The sequence below is a fragment of the Saccopteryx bilineata genome, chromosome 1 (assembly GCF_036850765.1).
Source record: "Saccopteryx bilineata isolate mSacBil1 chromosome 1, mSacBil1_pri_phased_curated, whole genome shotgun sequence".
In the NCBI taxonomy this organism is placed as follows: domain Eukaryota; kingdom Metazoa; phylum Chordata; class Mammalia; order Chiroptera; family Emballonuridae; genus Saccopteryx; species Saccopteryx bilineata.
Genome location: NC_089490.1, coordinates 187,107,523 through 187,128,999, shown reverse-complemented (window position 1 = coordinate 187,128,999; position 21,477 = coordinate 187,107,523). Strand labels below are relative to the sequence as shown.

The 21,477-nt window shown below is 42.8% G+C and overlaps 1 protein-coding gene across 5 annotated transcripts in view; it reads right to left on the bottom strand.

Annotated features, from left to right (window-relative positions):
* Window positions 1-21,477, bottom strand: part of ZNF827 (zinc finger protein 827) — a 164,056-nt gene that overhangs the window by 120,404 nt on the left and 22,175 nt on the right. For all 5 annotated transcript variants that reach the window (XM_066232476.1, XM_066232486.1, XM_066232504.1 and 2 more), the window contains exons 2-3: window positions 10,014-11,057; window positions 299-471 (exon numbers count right to left, since the gene is read on the bottom strand). In XM_066232476.1, coding sequence (XP_066088573.1) covers window positions 299-471; window positions 10,014-11,057 — 1,217 coding nt within the window. The remainder of the gene's footprint in view (window positions 1-298; window positions 472-10,013; window positions 11,058-21,477) is intronic.

Sequence of the window (21,477 nt, the reverse complement as noted above, 5' to 3'; positions counted from 1 at the left end):
TACTCTTTCTGCCCCTCCAACCCCCACCCCCCCATTGCCACGCAAGGCCAGGTTGAGCTGCTGCTCCCCAAAGAGGGCTGGCTCTACACTACATACTGTTATCTGGATACCGAAGCTTCTCTCTGTCTTTAAGTTCTTGGTGGTAAATCGGAAAGGAAGACCTTTACAAGGGGACTCTTTCCAAGGTGCTTCATTGTGGTTGTGTTTGCCTTGCGACCTGGAGCGCTGTCATGCACCCAAAGCCCCCTCTCTTGCTGGGCTGTGCCCGCACTGTCAGGCCCATCAGCGGCTGGCTTACCTTCATATGGGATTTGAGATTGTCCTTGCGAGCACACCGGAATGGACAGAGCGGGCACTGATGACTTTTTAAACCTGTGTGGATCACCATGTGCCGCTTCCAGTAACTCTTCCTTTTTATAACCAAACCGCATATTGGACACTGGAAAGGCTTCCCACCTTCCTCTTCTGAGGCTTGGAAGAAGGAGAAAGAGAGGAAAAGTAAGGACAACGGAAAAGTACACCACACCCAGCACTAACTCGCATGCGTTGTTAGACAGAGGTTACACTAAAATGATTTTTTTTCTTGGCAATCCCAAGACTTCCTCCACAAGGGAGCTGTATTATTGCTTTTCTTCAGGTAGAAACTCACGTTCATCTCATGACTTCCATCTGGGTTCCATTTTTCAAATTCTGTTAGCCCTGCCTTGTGATAGTCTTTACTTCCGAAGGCCATGCCACACTGAGGGAGATCACCTGGCCTGTCCTTGCTCAGCCCAGAGAAGGACCTCAAATCAGGGGCTTTGTTTCCTGAAGAAAACTGCCAGACTGTCCATGTATGAATTCTCGAACTTGGAAAAATGGCAGGAAATGAAGACAAATCAAACGGGATGGAGACGAAGGCACCACATCACACTGGACACCTCACAGCAGTCACAAACCTCGCTCACTGAGCTCTGATGGAGATGAATTTCAGGATCCCCACTGCTGACTGATTTAGTTATGGCTTGAGCTGAGGCTGCTGCCAATTTAGCCACTGGGGAGGGGGGGGGTGTTAGAGTCAGGGTTTTCCACCCTCTCGTCTCTGTCCCTCTGGCTGCCACTAACGAGATGCGTGGCCTTCCCCTGCACGATGAAGGGGCCCCACTGACCACTTTGAAAAGCTGCCAACCAGGCAGTCACACATGTTGCCGTTTTTCAGGAAAGCAAAAAAACACCTAGTTCCTCCAAGGAAAGCTAAGCCCCCCTCTCCTGCACCATCTCTACAAGGAGGGGTCTCTGCTGTGACCCTGAAGTGTTACCTGTCTGGTCTATCACATGATACAGGTCAGTGCCACATGACACTTGGCAATTTGGGAAGAGAGCCAATCAAAACAAGTAGAGTTCAGGTCTCAGACTTTCCTTTCTTAATCAAGAGGGATCAGAAATATTTGCAAACTATAAAATCAATTGTAATATACTGTCTATAGATGCTAATACAGAAACATGCCCAAGATATTAAAGAGTTCATGGATAAAGCAAGACATGAAATTATGTCTAGGGTGTTCTGTTTTCGTTTTCTAGAAAACGAGAATCAATTACTGCTGAAACCATCAGGTGAAAGGTTGACAGGGAACTTTATAGAGGATGGATCAAGCTGACAACACGTAAAACCACTGATTAATCTTAACATCACAAAAGAGGGAACAGACATTGTGCACCTTCTGCTAAGCCATCTATGAAACAGTCTTACAAAAAATTTAATCAGGCCTCTACCAAGCAGTTGACTGGAAATACAGGTGACTAAATAAAACAACAACAGTGTGACACATAAAAGGAGATCCAAATCAGCCAAACTCAGAACGCAGGAAAATCTGTAGAACAGATGACCCAGTTTCTTCAACAAGGAAATGACATTTTAAAAAGGGCAGGGGTTATGGATGAAAAAAAAACACACTTAAGGCGCCTGCAAAAAACATGCAAGGTGTGAAGTTTATTTTGATCCTGTTTATAAAATCATAATATAACACTTTTGAGATAAATTGAGGAAATACTGATTATAACCTGTGTTTTCCATGATACCATGTGATAATTGTTGATCCTGTTAGATGTGATAATAGTTATTGTAGTTATTTTTTCAAGTCCTTATCTGTGGAAAATACTTATGGAAATATTTACAAGCAAATGGATGTGATGATGTCTGTGATTTGCTTTAAAATACTTGAGCAAAAAAAGAGGGGGGTAAGCAGAATGGGGTGAACTAATGAAACAAAAAAATATATCTTTTTTTTAAGCGAGAGGGGGCGGGGACAGACAGGGACAGACAAGATGGGAGATAAGAAGCATCAACTCATAGTTGTAGCACTTTAGTTGTTTATTGATTGATTTCTCATATGTGCATTGACCAAGGGGGCTTCAGCCAAGCCAGTGGCCCCTTGCTCAAGCCAGCAACTTTGGGCTCAAGCCAGCAACCTTCAGGTCATGTCTATGATCCCACACTCAAGCCGGTGACCCCACGCTCAAGCTGGTGAGCCTGCGCTCAAGCCAGCAACCTCAGGGGTTTCGAACCTGGGTCCTCAGCATCCCAGGCCAACACTCTATCCACTGCACCACTGCCTGGTCAGGCTAGATACCTTTTTATTTGTAGGAAAATTGTCTGGAAGCATATGCAAGAAGCCATTAAGCAGTTAACTGAGAAAGAGTGTGGATTAAAAGACAAAGGTCAGGGAGGGAAACTTCCGTTTTCATTTTATATCCCTATGTACTACTTGACTTTTTTTAATGCATGTGTTACTTTTATCATTTTGAAGGGAAATATTACCAAGTATGGACTTTAAAATAATTGTAATTGTTCGTTGAGTCAACTGAGTCTCTAGAGGCAAAGAACCACTTAAAATAGAGAGAACCAGAAGGGTTCTGGAACAAAGTTAGGGCATTTCAAAAATATTGTTTTACTGATACAGGTATAAGTAATATTGGTTAGCTTAAACCAAGTCACTTGAAAAAGAATTTGCTATATAAAACTTTAGCCTTCACGCCTGAAAATTCTACTTGTGACTTGCTCCCTCAGGAGGATTTCCTCTTCGGGCTGGGGGGTGGGGTGCGAATGGAGAGTTTCCTTCTGCTCTAGGAGAGGCACCCTCTTTGAGACCTCTGAGCATACTTTTTTCTTAACTCACTAGAGCTTCCCTGCTGTCTGTTTCTGCTGATGGCCTCTGCAGACCTGGAGTCCCGGCCCTAATTGGGCCTCTCATTTTCTGTCCCTCACTGCCATTTCTTTCACTCAGGTATCTTGATCACAAAGACCCTATGTTGAACGACTGATTGGAGAGAAAGGACTGAATCGGGACTCTAGGTGAGATTATTTTCACAAGCCAGAGCAGAGGGAGAAAACGATACCAATGCCTATCTGGGGTTATAAGAGAACACCAAAATTGTAAGAGGCACACAAATAGGCTGCCACCAATCCACATCTCTGGGAAGGATTTCCCACTGGATAAACTAAACTGCCTAATTTTACAGAATTCTCTGGAAGAGGAGAGAAAAACTGAGATGTCTTCCACTGACCTGGGATGTCATGGCATGTCACCGGAAGGCAATAATAAGACATGCACTGACAAAAAGGGACATTGCCGGTTCCCCCAGACACCTTGCTCTGCCTAATGTGACCACCCCCAGCCCCCACTCTTATCACCAATGCTGCAAATGTAGTCCGAGTACACTACGTAAATCCTGCCTATTAATATTTCATATAAATCCATCTTATTTTGGAGCTACGCTTCCTTAGTTTTAATTAATGCCAAAACAAAAAATGAATCGTACAAATTGGGATGTCTGTGGATTGACTGGGGAAAAAAATTAGAACACTCACAGTGAAAAAAACTAACCACAAGTTATGTGGTCCCACAGCTACACGATGACAACCGCTTTAAATTTTTAACTGATCGTGGCAGGAAAAAAAGAAAACAGTCTGAGTGGGCAGAGTAACCGGAATACAATGGTCCATTTTCTGAGTTGGGCAGTCATCTCCCCTGGTAACATCTGCATTTTTATTTATTCAAGAAAAAAGATTTCACAGTTCAGTAGGGTGCCTTCCAGTGCGTATGATGTGAACAGCCTTAGAGAAGGGAGGAAGCAAACTATTTTCAAGGAATGGACAGCTGTAAGTTTCACTCAAATTTAGAGCCTAAGGAAATATGACCACTTCCTCAGAGTAATACACACATTCCTGAGACAGCAGGATTGAAACATTCATGATCCTACCTAGTTTCCGACTGTCTGATAAACAATTTCACCCAAATATATCACGAGCTAATTGTTATCACAGCAAACAAAACTAAATCCCATCAGATGCTAATCGACCCAGTGGGCTGGAGAGCTGCTCATTTGTTACTTTGGAGAAAACATGGTCTCTTTATAGGCAATGATGTTATTGGAATAAAAGCGATAATAAATGTGTGTGAAATACCCATCATGCAGTAAATGGAAGCTATTGGTAGCAGCTGTAATAGTAATAGTAGTGACAATAAACTCTGGTCATGCCCTCCAAAGCAGAAAACTCTCCATTAGAGCAGATGTAAATTTAAACAACGGGCATCACATAATAAATAGATAGCGTGGGTCTTGGCCCAACATGGCAGTTTGTCACTGAGCTGAGAGGAAATAAAAGAGCAAGAGACCATTGTATTGCTCAGGTAGGGTCTGGCACAGCAAAAACAGAATGCTGATGGCCAAGGTCAGCTCATCAGGAAAAGACAAAGATGGAGAAGACAGGGAGAAGAAGAGGTGGAGGGAGGAACTGGCTGGGGCAAGGCTCTAAGTCCTCACCTTGACGTGTCCAGCACCCGAAACAGTACTGGGACAACATACAATTCAGTAACTGTGTGTTATAGACTGTAACAAGATTAAGTGGGAAAGGCTGGGTCAAGAGAGTATGGAAACGTAAAATGAGCACTGGACATGGAAGTAAAAGACACAGGAAGCTGCCAGGAAGTCTCAGTGGAAGTAGGACTAGCCCAAGAGTACATGCCTTTCACATGGGAGCCAATACACCTCTTGAATGAACGAGGAATGGGTCTCTGTGTACTTACACCTCACCTAGTTCCCAAATGAACCTTAAGCAGCTTATATGAAAAATGCATTCAGTGTGACCACATCATCATTAACAAAGTACAATGATATATGTTTAAACTATTTACAATAAACCAGATATGCCTGAGACAGAGATGATCTTGTAAGAGATTTGATCATGAATTGTAAGAAAGAACCTATTTAATTTAAAGAACATTTTTTTAAATTATGGGGTGTTTTTTTTTTTGAGTTGATACGAGTTAAAAATAAACAGAAAGTAACATCAAGAAATTTTTCAGCAGGAAGAAATCTTGACAATAATTCCCAACCAGCTCAGTGTAGAGATGAGGAAACCGAACTGACTGTGATGCTTCAAGTCCCTCTGCTAGCAGCAGGGTGAGGACTAGAGCTAGCCTCTTCACTTCCATTTGGTGCTCTACCTTGTCGTCTATCTATAAATGCACAGACCACCACCACCAAAACTTCACTGGGATTAAAAAAAAATCATATTAACTTACTTGCTTTTAACTCAAGGAAGGTTTTTTAAAAACATAAATGTAATCATTTTGTAAGCTTTGCAATCAAACTTTCTCTGGGTAAATCCTATGCAACAGTTTGCAGAAAATCGAGATTAATTTGTAAGTGGGTAATTTTTGTATACAGACCTTACACACACATAGAAGGAGTTCAAGATGCCAGGTGACCCAGGGTGTGTATAACGCATGCATCACCACCATCTCCACTGCAGGTCTGCCAACTCACTAATGCATGCTGTGTAAGGGGGCCCATCCTCCTTCCTAACAACAATATACATAGACTTAAAGTTTTAAAATTTTTATTTATTGATTTCACTGAGAAAGGGAGGAAGGGGGAGAGAGAAAGAGAGAGAGAAAGAAAGAGAGAGAAAGGAAAGGAGAGAGAGAAAGAGAGAGAGAGGAACATCAAGCTATTCCTATATGTGCCTTGATCAGGAATCAAACCAGCAACCTCTGCGCTTTGGAACAATGCTTCAACCAACCAAGCTATCTGGCCAGGACTGGACTTGATATCTTTTACTAGAATTTCTTGGGCATGTCTCTTGAATGCTATTTTAGGGAAACAAAAAACTATGTTAGTCATGGACATCATTGGGCTCATCTGTTGTTATTGACAGTGATGCTGTCAATACTTATTTTAATAACTGGTAAGTAGTCCATAAAACTAAGAAGTCTGATATCTAGAGACTGTCTAAATTTGAGTCACATCCCTGGAGAAATATAATTGAGATCAGCGACAGACAGTTCTGAATCTTGACAAAAAAGTAAATTTTCTAAGGAAGTTCCTGTATGCAACCCTTTCCAGATTATGGCTACAATAACCACGGACCTAAATGGAGTATTGGGGGAGGTTCCCTCACTTTCTGGAGTATCTATGCTTTTGCAAATAAATGTGTTAATAACATCACGTAAATATGACAGAAAACAGCAGCCACACAATCCTATCTGTTGACCTAGGAAACAGTCTTAGCCCTCAGAAGTATGAGACCCAAGCATGCTTAAATTTTACTCAGGAAAATAAGATGTTTTGGAGATCTTCTCTCTGGGACACTTCTTGTTATTTAACTAAGAGCCTGGCATCCTGAGAATCCTGTTGGCCTTCCACAGAAAACTGTCTTTAAAATGAAAAGCGTTTACTTTCTTTTTTGAGTTGCAAGAGAACAGTAGCTTCAAAAAGAAGTGAGTCAATGTGTGACATTTATCTTTATAGCAAACGGACATAACCTTCCTTCTATCGTGTCCCTTTTTAGAGGAGCAGCGTAGCATGTGCCAGGGCATGGGGTCACATGAAAGAAACCTCCTCCTCAAGTGTCACATCACATCTCTCTTGCAGGGCAAAAGGTTACTGAGTAGTGGACTCTTTAAGGAATTAAATACACCATGACCTCGCAACAACTGAATCTTATTTTTTTTAAAAAAAGAAATAAGGCCAGACCTATAAGACACTTATTTTTTTTTTCCATGGTTTGAACTTCCCTTGACCTGAAGAAGGTCAAATAAATGCTTGAGTCTAAATTACTCAATACACTGGCTTTTCTAGCACATACCTCTTTGTAACTCTAGAATCAACTTGATATGCCCTTTTTGCAACATTTTGAGAAATAGCTTGAAAATGGAAGCCCTGCTTAAAGTTAGGATGATTAGTTTATTTTTGTGAATTTTTTTTTTTGGTCATTATTTGTTTACTGAAATTATTAAGCAACGAAATCAGAATTCTTTTATCTGTCATGAGAAACCAGCATAGATATCTATTTTGAATTAAACTAAAATTTCTTTCTAAGGTAAAGGGGGGAAAAATAAAACTATGAAATGTTTTGAAACATGAATGACAGCTCTCATCACATCCTCACAAATGTTTTTTAAGTAAAGCCAAGCATCATCCGAACCCAGCCCCCAGGTTGCCCTGTAACCAATAGTAGAATGTGTAAAGGGGAGGGGAGGGACAGATGGAGAAGACACACCTTCCTTTCTACCCCTCGGTTTCAAAAATCAGTGATCCTAGTAACACCAATCACATCATCTCTCCATGACATAAAGGTAAACAACAAAATTAGATATTCTATCACCTCCTTCTTGGCCCCTAATCTAGAAAGATGCTGAGAAGTAATGGCATTTGCTCCAATTAAAAAGTGCTCAGAGACACCCCCTCTGCTATTTCTAATCCATGCAATAGGAAACGTGATGTGAATTTAGGATGCATCCATCTGGATGCACAGAACATTTTTCGAGTGATCATTTCAAGAGCCCTCGTGTTTTCCTCTGCAGTGATATTTCCTTCTGTCTGAGTTTTATACAAAAATGAATGGGTTTTTTTTTTTCAATTCAATTACTCCATCAGTGGAGCTGCTTCACTAAGTCTTGGACAGTGAGCAGAGGCATGAAACAGGAGGCACAGACAGGTACCAATCAATAGTAGAGCCCCAATCAGAAAATCTCCTTTCTCTTCTTTTTTAATTTGAACATTTTAAACATTCATTGATGAAAATATTGTGTTTCAGCAATAGAATAAATTCAGTCAAGAGAAAAGAAAAAAAAAAAGAGTTCTTATAGATTTCTATATTAAATCCTGCTGAGAAGCTCATTTAGATGTTGGCATGAACCCCGTGCATTTAAACCAAAACGGAACACATCTCCCTCGGGTGTATATCCTGCACCAAAACAAGCAAAAAGTCTCCCCTACACTGGAAGCTCCTGACTTCTTTCTCATCTTTATGTGCATCTAGTCATTTGAAAAAAGCTATACTTCACAACTATTGCTTGTTACACCTGAGACACTTTACAATGACAAAGCCACTAGTTTTTCAGGAGGGTTATATTATATTAGTTATCTTTTTCCAATTCTTTAGTCAACTGAAGCTTATTACCACTTTTATATAAGCTTTTCCTAGTAAACACTGTCCAGGTAAATTTACAGTGTAAGCACCATTAATACATTTATTTGATAACCAGATGCAGAGAGTGTTTATAAAATTACATTTTTCATGGAGCCATGCCTCTCTTTCTGCTTCTACCCTAAATATAATTTCCATAAATCAAGAGTGACTTATTCCATGGCAAGATCACCCAGTTCCCTCTGCTTTTTTCTTGTTTCCAAAGTTTAGCCATTTTTTTCTTTATTTCACCAGATGGCAGGTGAGAAGTGAGGACACCTGAAACTCAGAACTGATAAACATTTTGGGATTTTATTGACACTTTGGAAACTCTGGCGTGAATGACTCTAGATCGCTTAGAGTCATAAATGTTCCAGAGACCCATTCTTCTAGTTATATTGTGCTGTTTACATAAGTTTTAAAGCAATTATAATTAGTGCATCTAGCTCACTCAGCCATTTAAATGGAAATTTGTCATAAATGCGTCAAACTGATGCTAGCTGTGATCGTTCAGTCAATTATTTGCCGTTCTAAACACTCTTCATTGATAATCAAAGCAGCTAGACACACACGGGCAGTGTTTACACTGATGAGGACACACAGCCTACTTCCTGTCCTAGTCTGGCAGGATATCCTTGGGAGACATCTGAAACTCCATACCTCCCTTTCCAGGACTATATATTTATCATGCGCACAATTCAAAAACAAGCCAGTCCAAGAGCTGATGTTTCCACTGTGAGAGCTCAAGTGACTAAATTTCTCCCTCAGATGAACAGCTCGCGCTAGATGACAGCAACTTCTCCTTTGGAAAGGCTGTCCCCACAATAAAAACTGATGATTCAAAATTTCCACATGTGCATTCCTTCAGAATCTGATTGGGTTGGGATAACATAAAGCCCTCACAGGAAGTACTTTGATTCTGTCAGAATTGACAATAGTCTTCAGAGTACTTGCATGGCAAGAAATTACAGAAGAGCAGGGTAAGTGGAAAAGGCTTAAATTACACACACACACACACACACACACACACACACACGGTAATAAAAACACGAACATAAAAAGTATATCGTGTGATAAATTAGGGCAGAGTAGTTACTGATTGTACAAAAGTCCATTTGTGATGGAGGCAGCAGGAAGGGCGGGCTCTCCCTTGTCCAATGTTTCAAAAGCAGTTTTTCCCCCTCTGTGTTCAGGGATGCCATGCACTTCATGACTAAGAGGCTTTGATCTTACCCCATTAAACATATCTTGTATGGACATAGCCTGAACCTGGTAATGAAAAAAAAACCTTTCTATGAAAGGGAGGAGAGTACTGTGTATCTCTAAGATTATTCATTACCTTTCAAAAGGGAAGCGAGCGGTGAAGTCTTTGTGTCACGCATACATGAAAGACCACTACGCTGCTTATTTAAAGTACTTTGTTGTGCTCCTGCTTTTTCCGTTCCCGCCACAGATCAGATGGGGGACCCGACCGCATCAGGCAAAAATGAAATAAGAAGACTTAGCAATGTATGGGGGGGGGGGGGACTCACACGGGGACAGAAATAGAAAGACGTCCTACCTGAGTTGGAGGGTTTAGACACTCTCCCCTTCGGAACCGGGAGTAACAATAATTCCAAGGATTGTGGCGGCGGTGGTGGCGGTGGCGGCGGGGGTGGTGGGGTCACCTTTTCTTGCTTCTTCTCTGAAGGCGGTGGCGGTAGGGGATCCTCAGGCACCAGTGATGACTTCTCAGCCAGAAGACTCCCAGCAGCCCTTGCGGCCACCTCCTTCAGAAGGGCGGCCGAGGAGGTCATGGAAGCCAGGGACAGGAAAGGGCTGGCCGGAGGGGGATGTTCCTGACCAGGAGTCAAGCTTCTCTCACTGACTTTCTTGGACAAAGCTGCCAAGGTGGAACTGGCAGACTGGGAGCTGAAAGGGGAGGAAAAGGACTCAAATCGCATGGTCTCCTCCGTCCTGGTGAGAGATTTGTCCTGCAGAACAGCGTTGGCTGCAGCTTTCAGTTTTAGGATGGCTGAGTCAGGGGAGAGGCTGCAGGTGGTGGTTGAATTTGGCAACCACTTACCTTGATTCCATATAAAACGGTTACTTGGAGTGTATTGGTCATTCTGTTCCTGCTTCTCAGCCAACTTCCTGGCAAGAACACTGAGCTGTTGGGCATGGTGGGAGGGTGGGGAGAAAGAGAGGTTGGAGCCAACGTTGACTGGGGACTCCACCCTGCCGTTGGCTGTGGTGGTGGCGTCGAGTTTGAGGGACCCGGCCTCCAGCAGCCGCCTCAGGTTGCTGCTCAAAGGTTTCGTGGACACCGGGGAGTCGTCTTCACACAGAGAGGACATGCCAGGGGAGAGGTGATCTTGACACTGCAGTGAGTCTCGCAGGATGTCACCGTCAAGTGCCACCAGCTCCAACGTGTGACTGCTGGGAGTGGCACTTCCCAGGGAGGTGTCAGGGGAAGTGGACTGCTCCTGGATTCGGTCCTCCAGAGACAACTTGTAGTTCTCCTGTACTTCGCCATAGGATGCTTCCGACGGGGTCTCGGAGGAGTTTCCATACCAATGTTCTCCTTCACTGAATTCGCCTTCCACCTCTTCCTGCCTACTAACATCTGGGGGAATTAAGAAGACCAAGTTTACTCCCTGAGTGAGCAACAGGCAAGTCTGAAGACATTCAAACAGCGTTGGTGACATGCTTCCTCTTCCCTGCCACCCAAGAACCACATGCAAGACAGCAACGACCTAACGAGAATGTCAGGTGCTGAGTCAAACAGTCTGGGCATCAGCCTGAAAAGGTAAAATGCTAAACAGGCAAAAGATAAGAACACACCCACTTACAACATGTATTAACCTTTCTAATAATTCTTCCAGATAGTTGAAAAGGAGGAAAGAGAAAAATGGATCTGATAAAGAAGTCACTGCTATTTTCAGTGATGGGGGATGTGGATGGAAAGAAGCTTGTACCCTTGCAAAAAAAAAAAAAATAGCATGATATCTTTAGTTTGAGTCAGAATTAGAGAGGCAGCTGGCAGAGTGGGAACCGTTGACTGGGAGACACAAGACAGTGCAAAGCTGCTTCCCCACTCTCTAACTTCATGACCTCAGGCAAGTCATGTAGCTGGGCTGATAGAAGATCCCATTAATTGCTTTAAAAATGTTGAGCAAATAATGTAAACACCTGTTAGATATTACAACAACTTCACCCAGTCCTTATGGAGCTTGAATCATAATAAATATGTGACCATGTTTTGAAAACTGTCACATACTATATAAAAATCAGATCTCATTAGCAAACACTATTCACATTGCTGATATCTTCAAGTGACAAGACCTGTCACATCACGCATGCTACTCGGTTGAGCGTCCTTGGTTCCAATCACCGACACCGACATGTCGGCCACCTTATACCAGGCAGAGATTAGTAATTCATTCCCTCACTCCACTAAGAGTCCCCTTTCATTATTTTCCATCCATTAATTTATCCATCTACCACTCCCACTCTCAATACCCATCCACCTCCCACCCCGAACTCCAGTCAGTTGGGACTGCTTGCCATTTGAGGAGTACTGGCGCATTCTGTCATTTTTCTGTGTTTGCTCAAAATATTCCTTCTGTCTGGAATGTCTTCCCCCAGAAAACCTGAATGTCCAATTCTGTTCATCTTTCAACACTCAGCTCAATGGGTTCATCCTCGTGATTCTCCCCAGAACTGCCGGTCAGACTTAATCTCTTCTTCTCCTTCATTCACTCACTTATCCCACATACAGTTATGGACTTCCTGCTGCATGCTAGGCATTGTCCTAGATTGTTCTAGACTGAACAATACTGAACAAAACACAGACCTTGCCTTCTTAGAGCTTACATTTCAGTGGAGGAAGTCAGCTGTTAAACAAAATCAATAAGTTAGGAAATCATAGAGTAAGCCAGAGGGTGATGAGTGCTTTGGAAAAAGATACAGAGCAGGACAAGGAAGATGGTGGGTAATGGGCAGGAGGAGAGCTGCAATTTTAAATAGGGTGGCCAGGGTGAGGCTTCACTAAGGTGGTGGCCCTGGAGCAAAGGCTGGAGAGAAGTGAGGAGGTGTTCATGCAGGATCTCTGGGAGAAAGTCCCAAACAGAGGGCATCACTGTAAAGTCTCTCATGTCAGAACATGCTTGGCATGTCCGTGGAACAGCAAGGGAGACAGTATGGGTAGAGTGGAGTGAGTGAGGATCAGAGTAGTAGGTGGGGAAGTCAGAGAGAGACAGAGATAGAGAATTTTGAAGGAGGCTGTGTCCATCAGTGGGACACTGTAAACTACGCACAGGTTTTTGGCATCTAGTGAATTTGGAGAGTTTGGGGCAAGGGAGTCAAATAATGTGACTTGCACTTTCAAAGGATTGCCCTGGCTGCTGTGTGGAAAAGAGAATTCAAGTACAAGGGTTACAAGGGAGGGAGCAGGGAGACCAGCTCAAGGTGGGTGCAGATGGTGAGTAGCAACCAGATTCTGTGCAGATTTTGAATGCAGGGCCAATATTCCCGAGCTTTGTTTATATCGATTTTATATCATATTGTTCTAAATTATCTGTCTGCCATTGCTTTATTTCCTGAAAGGTAAGTGGTGGAGTTCCTTGAAGGCAGGGATTTTATTATCCACATATCCCACACTGTGCCCAATACAATGCTTGGTCCCTAGCAGAGTTCAGTGCATGGTTAGGGATTGAGCCAAAATTGCCCACTGTGCCAAGTTCCATACTAGAACAACTGTCTTTTCTAAATAGAAATAGCCAGAACTAGTAATGAATGAACTACAAGCTAATACATTGATCTTCCCGTGCTATTTGGAGAAGAAATGTCACAAATGACAAATTCTCTTTCACTGAAGTTTTACAACTCCTTCCTGAGAGTCTTTATTAAGTTATCAAGAACATGTAAAATATCAAATGGAATTTGCTGGGGGAAAAAGCAGATAAAATTGAATTTTCCCTTTTAAAACAGTCTGGTTCCCTGCGATCTGCCGCATTTCCTTCTTCCCACTTAATTTCAACATTTTTCATCTTTTCTGAAATCGCTGAGACCCTGCACTATTCATCTCCCCAGTAGCTTCTCCCGGAGATGCTTCTTACCGAACACCAAGCAGTCAACAACAATTTCAACAACAGGGCTAATTTTATGTTCCTCTGGCAAACCACCTTTTTAATTTCAGATTAAACATCGCACCCTTCAGGAGACGACGATTTTAATATCACTACAGCAGGAATCAGCTATCTCCTCGAAGAATCTCTTCTTTGATTTTTATTGGTACTAAGTGCACTAACATAGGAAAACAGATGATTCAAAAGTAAATACTGTTAGATTATACTGTTGTCAAACTAGAGGCACTCTCGATAGGCGAGACTGGTCTAGAAGCTTGCTGGAAGGGTCAATGAACAAGGTAGATACAAAATCAAGGTTTCAAGAACCACAAAAAATTACAAACACGTGTCCAGTGCTATCATTTTACTGAGACTGTTAAGTATTATAAAAGTTACCCGGTTGGATCAAAGATACACAGCTATACAGTGCGAATGACCAAAACAAGAACCCAAATCTTTCAACACTTGGCTCAGTGTTCTCTGCAAAGCTCAGCGCACAGTCTACCAGATGACCTCTGAATGGCGACTTCTAGTGAATTCTGTCTGAGCAGCGGCCCTCCACTGCCACTCACCCATCCCCCCCCACCCTCTTGAAACAGAAATCAGCAAGAGGATTCTCTTAGAGAAGGACAGTATTCACTCTTTATCTTGAGATAAACCATTAAGAGGTAAATACCCATTATTCCTATACCCTAATCTCTCTATTCCTCCATTACCTCTTCTTGTTGCAGTCAAATAGTGATTCAAATGTGGAGAGAATTCATGACGTCTACTGGCAAAACTCCAAAGTCAAAGCTTAATTTCGGACCCCCCCCACGTACACACCCTCACTGAGCAAGAAGACCCCCATGTGCTGAAGCAGGTAAGCGTGTCAAAAACTAAAGACGATGTCAACTTAGAATCCAATCCTATCCGGCAGTGACAGGGGGAGCCGAACATTCTTGAATGATACAAACAGCTAATATCTACCTTAAAAGCAACCTTCCTAACCTTGCCAAAACGCAAGCCCTGTACAAGCACACGCGGCATTTCTCGAACAGACCGGTGTGTGTCCTCTAAAATACCTGGATAGTTCTCAACCACCCCTCCTCCTTCCATTCTTTGCGAACACGAACATAGTCTCTTCCCGACTGCAAGAAAACTCCGATACATAAGGAATGTTTTTAAACTCATCATAGGCTTATTAATCGCTTTTCCAAAGATGCTGCTGCTGAAATTGAGGTTATTCAAGTAATAAACCACCCAATAATTGTCATGCATGGCCTAGAAAGAGCCAAGGCCAGAAACCTGAGGAGAAACAGATCTGAAATTATTCTGGCACCACCTGAGGTCAAGCGAAAGGTGGGGGAAGCTTTCTGAGAAATGAACGCACGAGATGCGGGGACGTGCAGGGGTCAGAGAGAATCCGCAGAGACCGCAGCCAACGTGCCTGCCTGGGGTTCACAAGGATGCTCAGCGAAGCTGTTCTCCAGCAAATGCTCATTTCGCCCCCTGCCGGGCTTCTCTCTGTTTTCACACTCAGCTTCATCAAGGACATATTCTGGAAGGCCACCCGGGTCCAGCGGCTGGCAGCTCTGCTCAGGCGGGGTCTGCAGGACCCCCAATCCGTTGGACACTACATCGTGAGAAAAAGGTTCTCTCTTCTGGGACCTCAACACAAAGCATTCGTGCAATAGAAAAGATGAATCTGTTGGCCGCCCCAAACTTTAGAATAAGCAAGGCTTGACTTTTGAGTCTCCTTCACAGTCTGAGGAAGTCCCAGGGCTGCAGGACAGCCCCCCTTTCCCTGGCATCAGCGTGGAATGACGGCACCGAATCACAGCACTGACAACGCTTTCTGTGCGGGTCCACCCGCCGGGATCGCAAGGCTTTCCTCACGGCGGCTCCCGGGGAAGCCTCTCCGCAGCCAATGTAAATAACTTCCTTCTAAATACATTATTTTTAATCTCCGGGATAGGAAGCGATTTTCGTGGCTAATTTTGCAACAACCTATGTGTTTCAGCCAGGTTCACACTCGTTCCTGTCAATTCTACACAACAGTCTGTTTTGGGGGTGTGTGTGTGTTTTCACTTTTGAATCAGAAACTCAAAGAATTAAGAATAGACATGGTGCAACTACAGAATGAAAATATGCTGAATAAATTTCGTTTCCATGTGGTGACACTTTCTCCTTTGGGGGAAACAAAACACAATTCCACTGCCTAACACATTTATTTATAATTCAGTTCACAAGTAGAAACTCAGTAACTCGATATCCACAACTCTTGCTGCATTTTTTTTTCAACTCACTTCCTTTTCGGTATGAGAGTTTGTAATCAGATGCATTTAATTGGCCCAATATTCATCTAAGACCCTCGTTCAGAAAGATTGGAGAGGAGAAAAAAATAGAAGAAAGAAACAGCTATTAATGTTCCTACCTTTTGGCTGAGGTTAAAGCACGTGGAGATAAAAGGCTAAAACCCCCACTTTTATACCTACCCACCAACCATTCCCACCAGCTGGTCCACATGAATATAACCAGCAGGTTTGGAAGAGAAAGGGCTCAACCTCCCAGGGCTCACATACTGGGAGTTGACTCATGGTCAGTTCTGTAGCAGTCAACACCCTCTTCTTGTGACCACAGGTGTGTTTATCTGGTACCTACCAACTCACCTTCGGAATCATTTTCATCTAAAAACCTTCCATGATTTCCCTTTCCACTGAATACAGATCTACAGCTTAATACCCATACCTATATCTTTTTCATACCTGTCTTTTAAGGCTGTGCAGCTCCATCGGTATTGTCAGTCATACCTGTAATACACCCCTCAAATCCCACAACTGAATTTTCCATGCGCTTACATATAGTATTAACTGGCTTGTAAAGTCTCAGGGAGCTATACATAAAAGTTATTAGCAAAACCAATGCTAATAATTGATTTACTTCAACAGACATTCACTGAGCATTTATTACATTCCAGGAACTGTCCTCTGCAACAAGGAGACTCAGAGGTGCAACGGCCTCTGGCCCAACAGTTCATAATCCACCAGTGTGCAAGGCTTGCACAAGCATAGAAAGCACAAAGAAACAGAGCAAGGGCTGCATGTGTGTAAAAGGGGGAGCGATCAATTCCAGAGGTGCAGGTGGCTCTGGAAACAGACCTTGAAGGATGAAGATGTTAACAGATGACATTGCAAATTCATGTAGATGTGAGCTTGCTCCTCTGCAAACTATCAGACAGGAAATTGCCCAATCATGGAAAAAGCTAACAGCCAGGTGATAACTGTTGGATACACTGATGTAATGAAAAATTGTTTATATTCTTAATTCTTCACATTTTAAAAAGACACCATCTATTGATTTGTCAAAGGGAAGGTTTGATCAATCATTTTACCATACTGACTAGTTGTGAAACCATTAGCTTATAAAGACCAGAGGCAGGATGAGGAGTTAAATCATTTGTGCATGCCTGCTCTATGCCCTGCCCCTAGCAGGAGTATTAAGCCTCCTGTGGTTGTAATGACTACCAGGATGGCAAGAAACCATAGCTAATGTTCTCAGTCCCTGCACCAAACACTGAGAGGAGCACAAAGGAGCCACTAGCAGCAGAGAAGATGTCAAAGCACTCTCAGGGTGCTCTCTCATTTGCCTCTAGTCTCTTCTCTCAGGTTAGTCTCATCCTCTCAGGCTACTTTCCCCAGGAGGCTGAAAACCTGGCTACACAGGTTCTGAGTTTTCCCTCTCAATGACTTACCCCTAGAGAAAGGTCCTTCCCCTCTGATTGGCCTGTGAGAGGTCATGTTCCGCTCCCCGGTCCTATCACTGAAGCCGGAGGGTGGGTTCTACAATTGGCTCAATGTGGGTCACAGAAGAAAGGAGGAGGAAAGAGACACCAGGAAGACAAAAGCAGTGACCTCTATAATGGTTAATAAAGGTCAAGTATGCTGCACGTCAGGCTGTTCTGAACCAATTTTATAATTTTAAGCATAAAACATATCCTCATTTAGGTTGGTTTTACCTGTCAATTTTTAAATTGCCCCTCTGTAGCTTGAAAGTCTTGGCACACACCCCCACACCAGTTCTGCCTGACCCTTAGAGACTTCTCAGGGATTCAGGGTTCCAAGTCCAAAGTTTCAGTGAAACGCATGGGCCGATAATCAGCTCCGTGGGACAGAGCCTCAGAGATCAGTTATTGAAACATTAATGCCCAGGGCACCCAACAGTGTTCAGCGTGGCCAGGAAGAAAATTTAAGATCTGCTAGTTATTTAAAACTGCCAGGGTGGAAAAGACAACCGGACTCCTGTCACCAGTCCAGCTGGGGGAAAGGTACTGTGAGGGCATGGGGAAAAGGCAGGGGGACTGGGGAGGGCGCGAGGCTGCAGGCTGAGAGGGCAGGGCGGCTTCTTAGGTCAGGATGAGCTTTTGCACATGGCAATGTTTTCAAATTATTGTTTTAAATGTCCATGAGTAAAAAAGAGGGAACAAAAAAATGAACACATAATTTCTGATCTCCAACATGAGTTTCAAACAGTATCTAAGCCAGCTTTAGTATTCTCACATAGAGTTACGTATCACATCTTCCAGTGACCGAGGAACTACCCCAGCTACTCCATCAAACTGCCCATCTCTACATCAAGGGCAACTTTTCCATCCTTACAACTGCTTAGGCCAATGCCCTGTCAGCCAGCCTTGACTCTTCTCTTTCTATTACCCCCCTACATCTAATTCATTTGCAGATCTGGTCAATTCTACCTTCAATACACATTCCAAATCTTGTCTCTTTTTGCCATTTCTACCACTATTACCCTGGTATACTGCACTGCCCTCCTCGCCTGGACTGTGGTGGTAGCCTTCCAACTGGCCTCCTTATTCATGATCTCAGCTAGCGGCCAAAGTAAGCTTTTAAAAATATTATGTCAGATTCCACTACTCTCATCAATGGTTTCCATACTTCTTGGAATAAAACCCAACACTCTTACCTTGATCTCAAGGCCCTATATAATCTGTATCCCTCTAACCTCAAGCAGTTTCCTGCCTTGCGACCTTTGCATTTGCTGTTTCCTTTGCCTGAAATCTTTCTTTTATTCCCTAAATAGCCACATGGTTGACTCCCTTACTTCCTCAGGTCTCCCCTCAAATATCATTGTTTATTAAAATAAAGGCTCCATGAGAGAGAGAGATCTTTGTACCATTTGTCGCTGTAACCCTAGTACTTAGAATGGTGCCAAACACTAAACAGGTGCTCTATCATTATGTTAAATGTATGAATAAGACAGAAGAATGGGCTTAATCATCAGAAAGGTAGCACTTAGTCAATACTGGCAATGAGAACGATTTTCAAAGTATGAATGATAATTCTATTTTTTTCATGTAAGTCAAACGTGGAAGAGGAAAACATTGTTGCAAACTCTTTCACCAAAGTCTCCTTAGTGGCCAAAGAGTGAACTGCACTTTAGGGGAAGATGGGACTAAAGCGGAAGTCCCCTCCAGGAAGCTCCAAATTTCTTATGAGCTTTAGCTTTACATTTCAAGTTACTCCTGCACTCTATACTATACTTGTCTTTACTTAACAATAAGGGGGTATTTCTCACAAACTATCTGGGAAAACTGATTCTCCAAGGCGATACACCATGTTTCTCTGGATACCCACCTGCTTTGGAGAAGCATGTACCTATTTGGAGAAGCAAGAATACATGAAAAGGACTTAGCACAGAATCAAAGCTCAAGGAAGGGTAGCTATCATTGTTACTACTATTACTAACAGGAGGCAGAGAGTACCAGTCCTGTTACCTGGACTTCAGGGAGAAAAGTTAAAACACGGAGGGTCACCTCCCAGGACTGTATAACAGATCGGCAGTATATCAAGAACTATTGTGCTCTGTGTTGAATTTGAGTTTTTCTTATATGAATAACTTTACAGGTAAAAGAGCCTTGGAGATTTAGTCCATATGGCTCATCTCTAGGCAGAGGCTGAAGGGGTGCCAGCGATTGGTCCGAGGCCCCAGAGCTGGTTTACAGACACAGACAGGACTTGAGCTCAAAGTCCCAATCCAAAGACCAGTACTTCTACTACTAAATCCGGATGTAATCATCATTAAGCAAATGAATGAATGAATTCTAGAACAAGGCTGGAACATAACAGGCTCTCAGTAAACCTTTGTCGAATGATTGAAAATAGACCTGCTCCTACAGTAAACGAATGTTCATGCATGTCCTCAGTCAAAGAGTTAACAAAGAACTCACTACTCAAAGGGTTAATATGCATCGACCAAAGTGGATCCTCACAACAATGTTAGGTGGTAGACCATACTCTCCTCATTTCACACACCAGGAAATCCAAAAGATTAATGGCTTGCCTAACATAAACATTTACTGAGTGACAAAGTGAGGGTCAAACCCAAATGCTCAGAAAATCTAAGAGAACGTGAGTAGCAAAACAAAAAAAAAGTAATTTTTCAAACAACCAAATAGTACCAAAGTACCTTCACGCAGTCAATATTTTAAAATTTCATTTTGATGAGATTTAAAGATGCAGACACACTCAAACATGATGTGTTAAACGTGATTATCACGTATGTCTGAAATACACAGGTGTGTCTCAGAGGCTATGGGGACGTTTTGGCAGCTTGCCCCTATATTCCAAGCTACTGTATTTTAAGCTACGATTCCCACTTACTTTAATAGTCCTTTTGAATTCTTTTTCTCTGTTATGCCCTACACAGAGCCCCTTCCTTCTAAATGTGTGGCTTTCTGTATGCCATCCCTGAGATAACAGTCACCCAGCTTATTAAAACTGTGTGCAAACTAAGGATGAAAACCTGGTGTCATGAGTTCAATTGCACTCCCCCCGCCAAAAAAAAAGATGTTGAAGTCCAAACCCTGCTAACCTGTGAATGTGACCTTGCTTGGAAATAGGGTCTTAGCAGAGGATCAAGTTAAGATGAGGTTCTTAGAGGTGAACTTGACTCCAGTATGACTTGTGCCTCATAAAGAGGAGCTCTGGACAGAGACAGACGCATGAGGACATTGTGATGTGAAGATTGGAGGTACGCTGCTAGAGCCAAGGAACTACCAGTAGCAGAAACACTTCCCTAGTGTCTGCAGAGGGAGCATGGCCCTGCTGGCACATTGATCTTGGACTTCTGGCATCTAGAACAGGGAGACAATCACCTGTTCTGTGAGCCCCCAGTCTGGAGTACCTTGTTACAGCAGCCTCAGAAAACAAATGCATTTAAGTTCTGAATCAAGGCCCGAGACTTCTTTCTGGGTTTGTTCACCTCTGGATTCTAAACAGTAGCCGAAGCTCTGAGACAATAGTTTCTGCATGAGTTGGGTATTATTGTACAAAACTGGCTCGAGGTGAGGTTCTCTGCGGCTGGAAGGACGAGTGAGCAAATAGGTTATTTTTGCCGATCTCTAAACTTTAGCCAAATTTCTTTCAAATAAAAGATTCTGAGAAAGAGGTTAAATGAGAGAAGTATCCTATTACTAGAGTTACTTTAAAATGTTCATACAGCCTGACCTGTGGTGGCACAGTGGAAAAAGTGTTAACCTACAACACTGAGGTTCCTGGTTCGAAACCTCTGGCTTTCCCGGTGAAGGCACATATGGGAGTTGATGATTCCTGCTTCTCCCTCCTTCTCTCTCTGTCCCTCTCTCTCCCCCCTTTCAAAATGCATAAATGAAAATAATTTTTTAAGATGTCCAAACAAAAAATATATATATACATATATGTACACTCATCATCACATCTGTTGTAGCAAATTAATAAGAGAGAGTCAGTTCAAAGCATAATACCAATCCACTGGCCAGAAGGCCAATTCAGAGACCAAAACAGCACAGTTAATCCACGGATTGATCACTTGCTCCTTCACCCTTTTGTGTACCTCCATGTTGCAAAAAGCGTATATAATCTGTCCCCTCCAGCAATCAGAAGT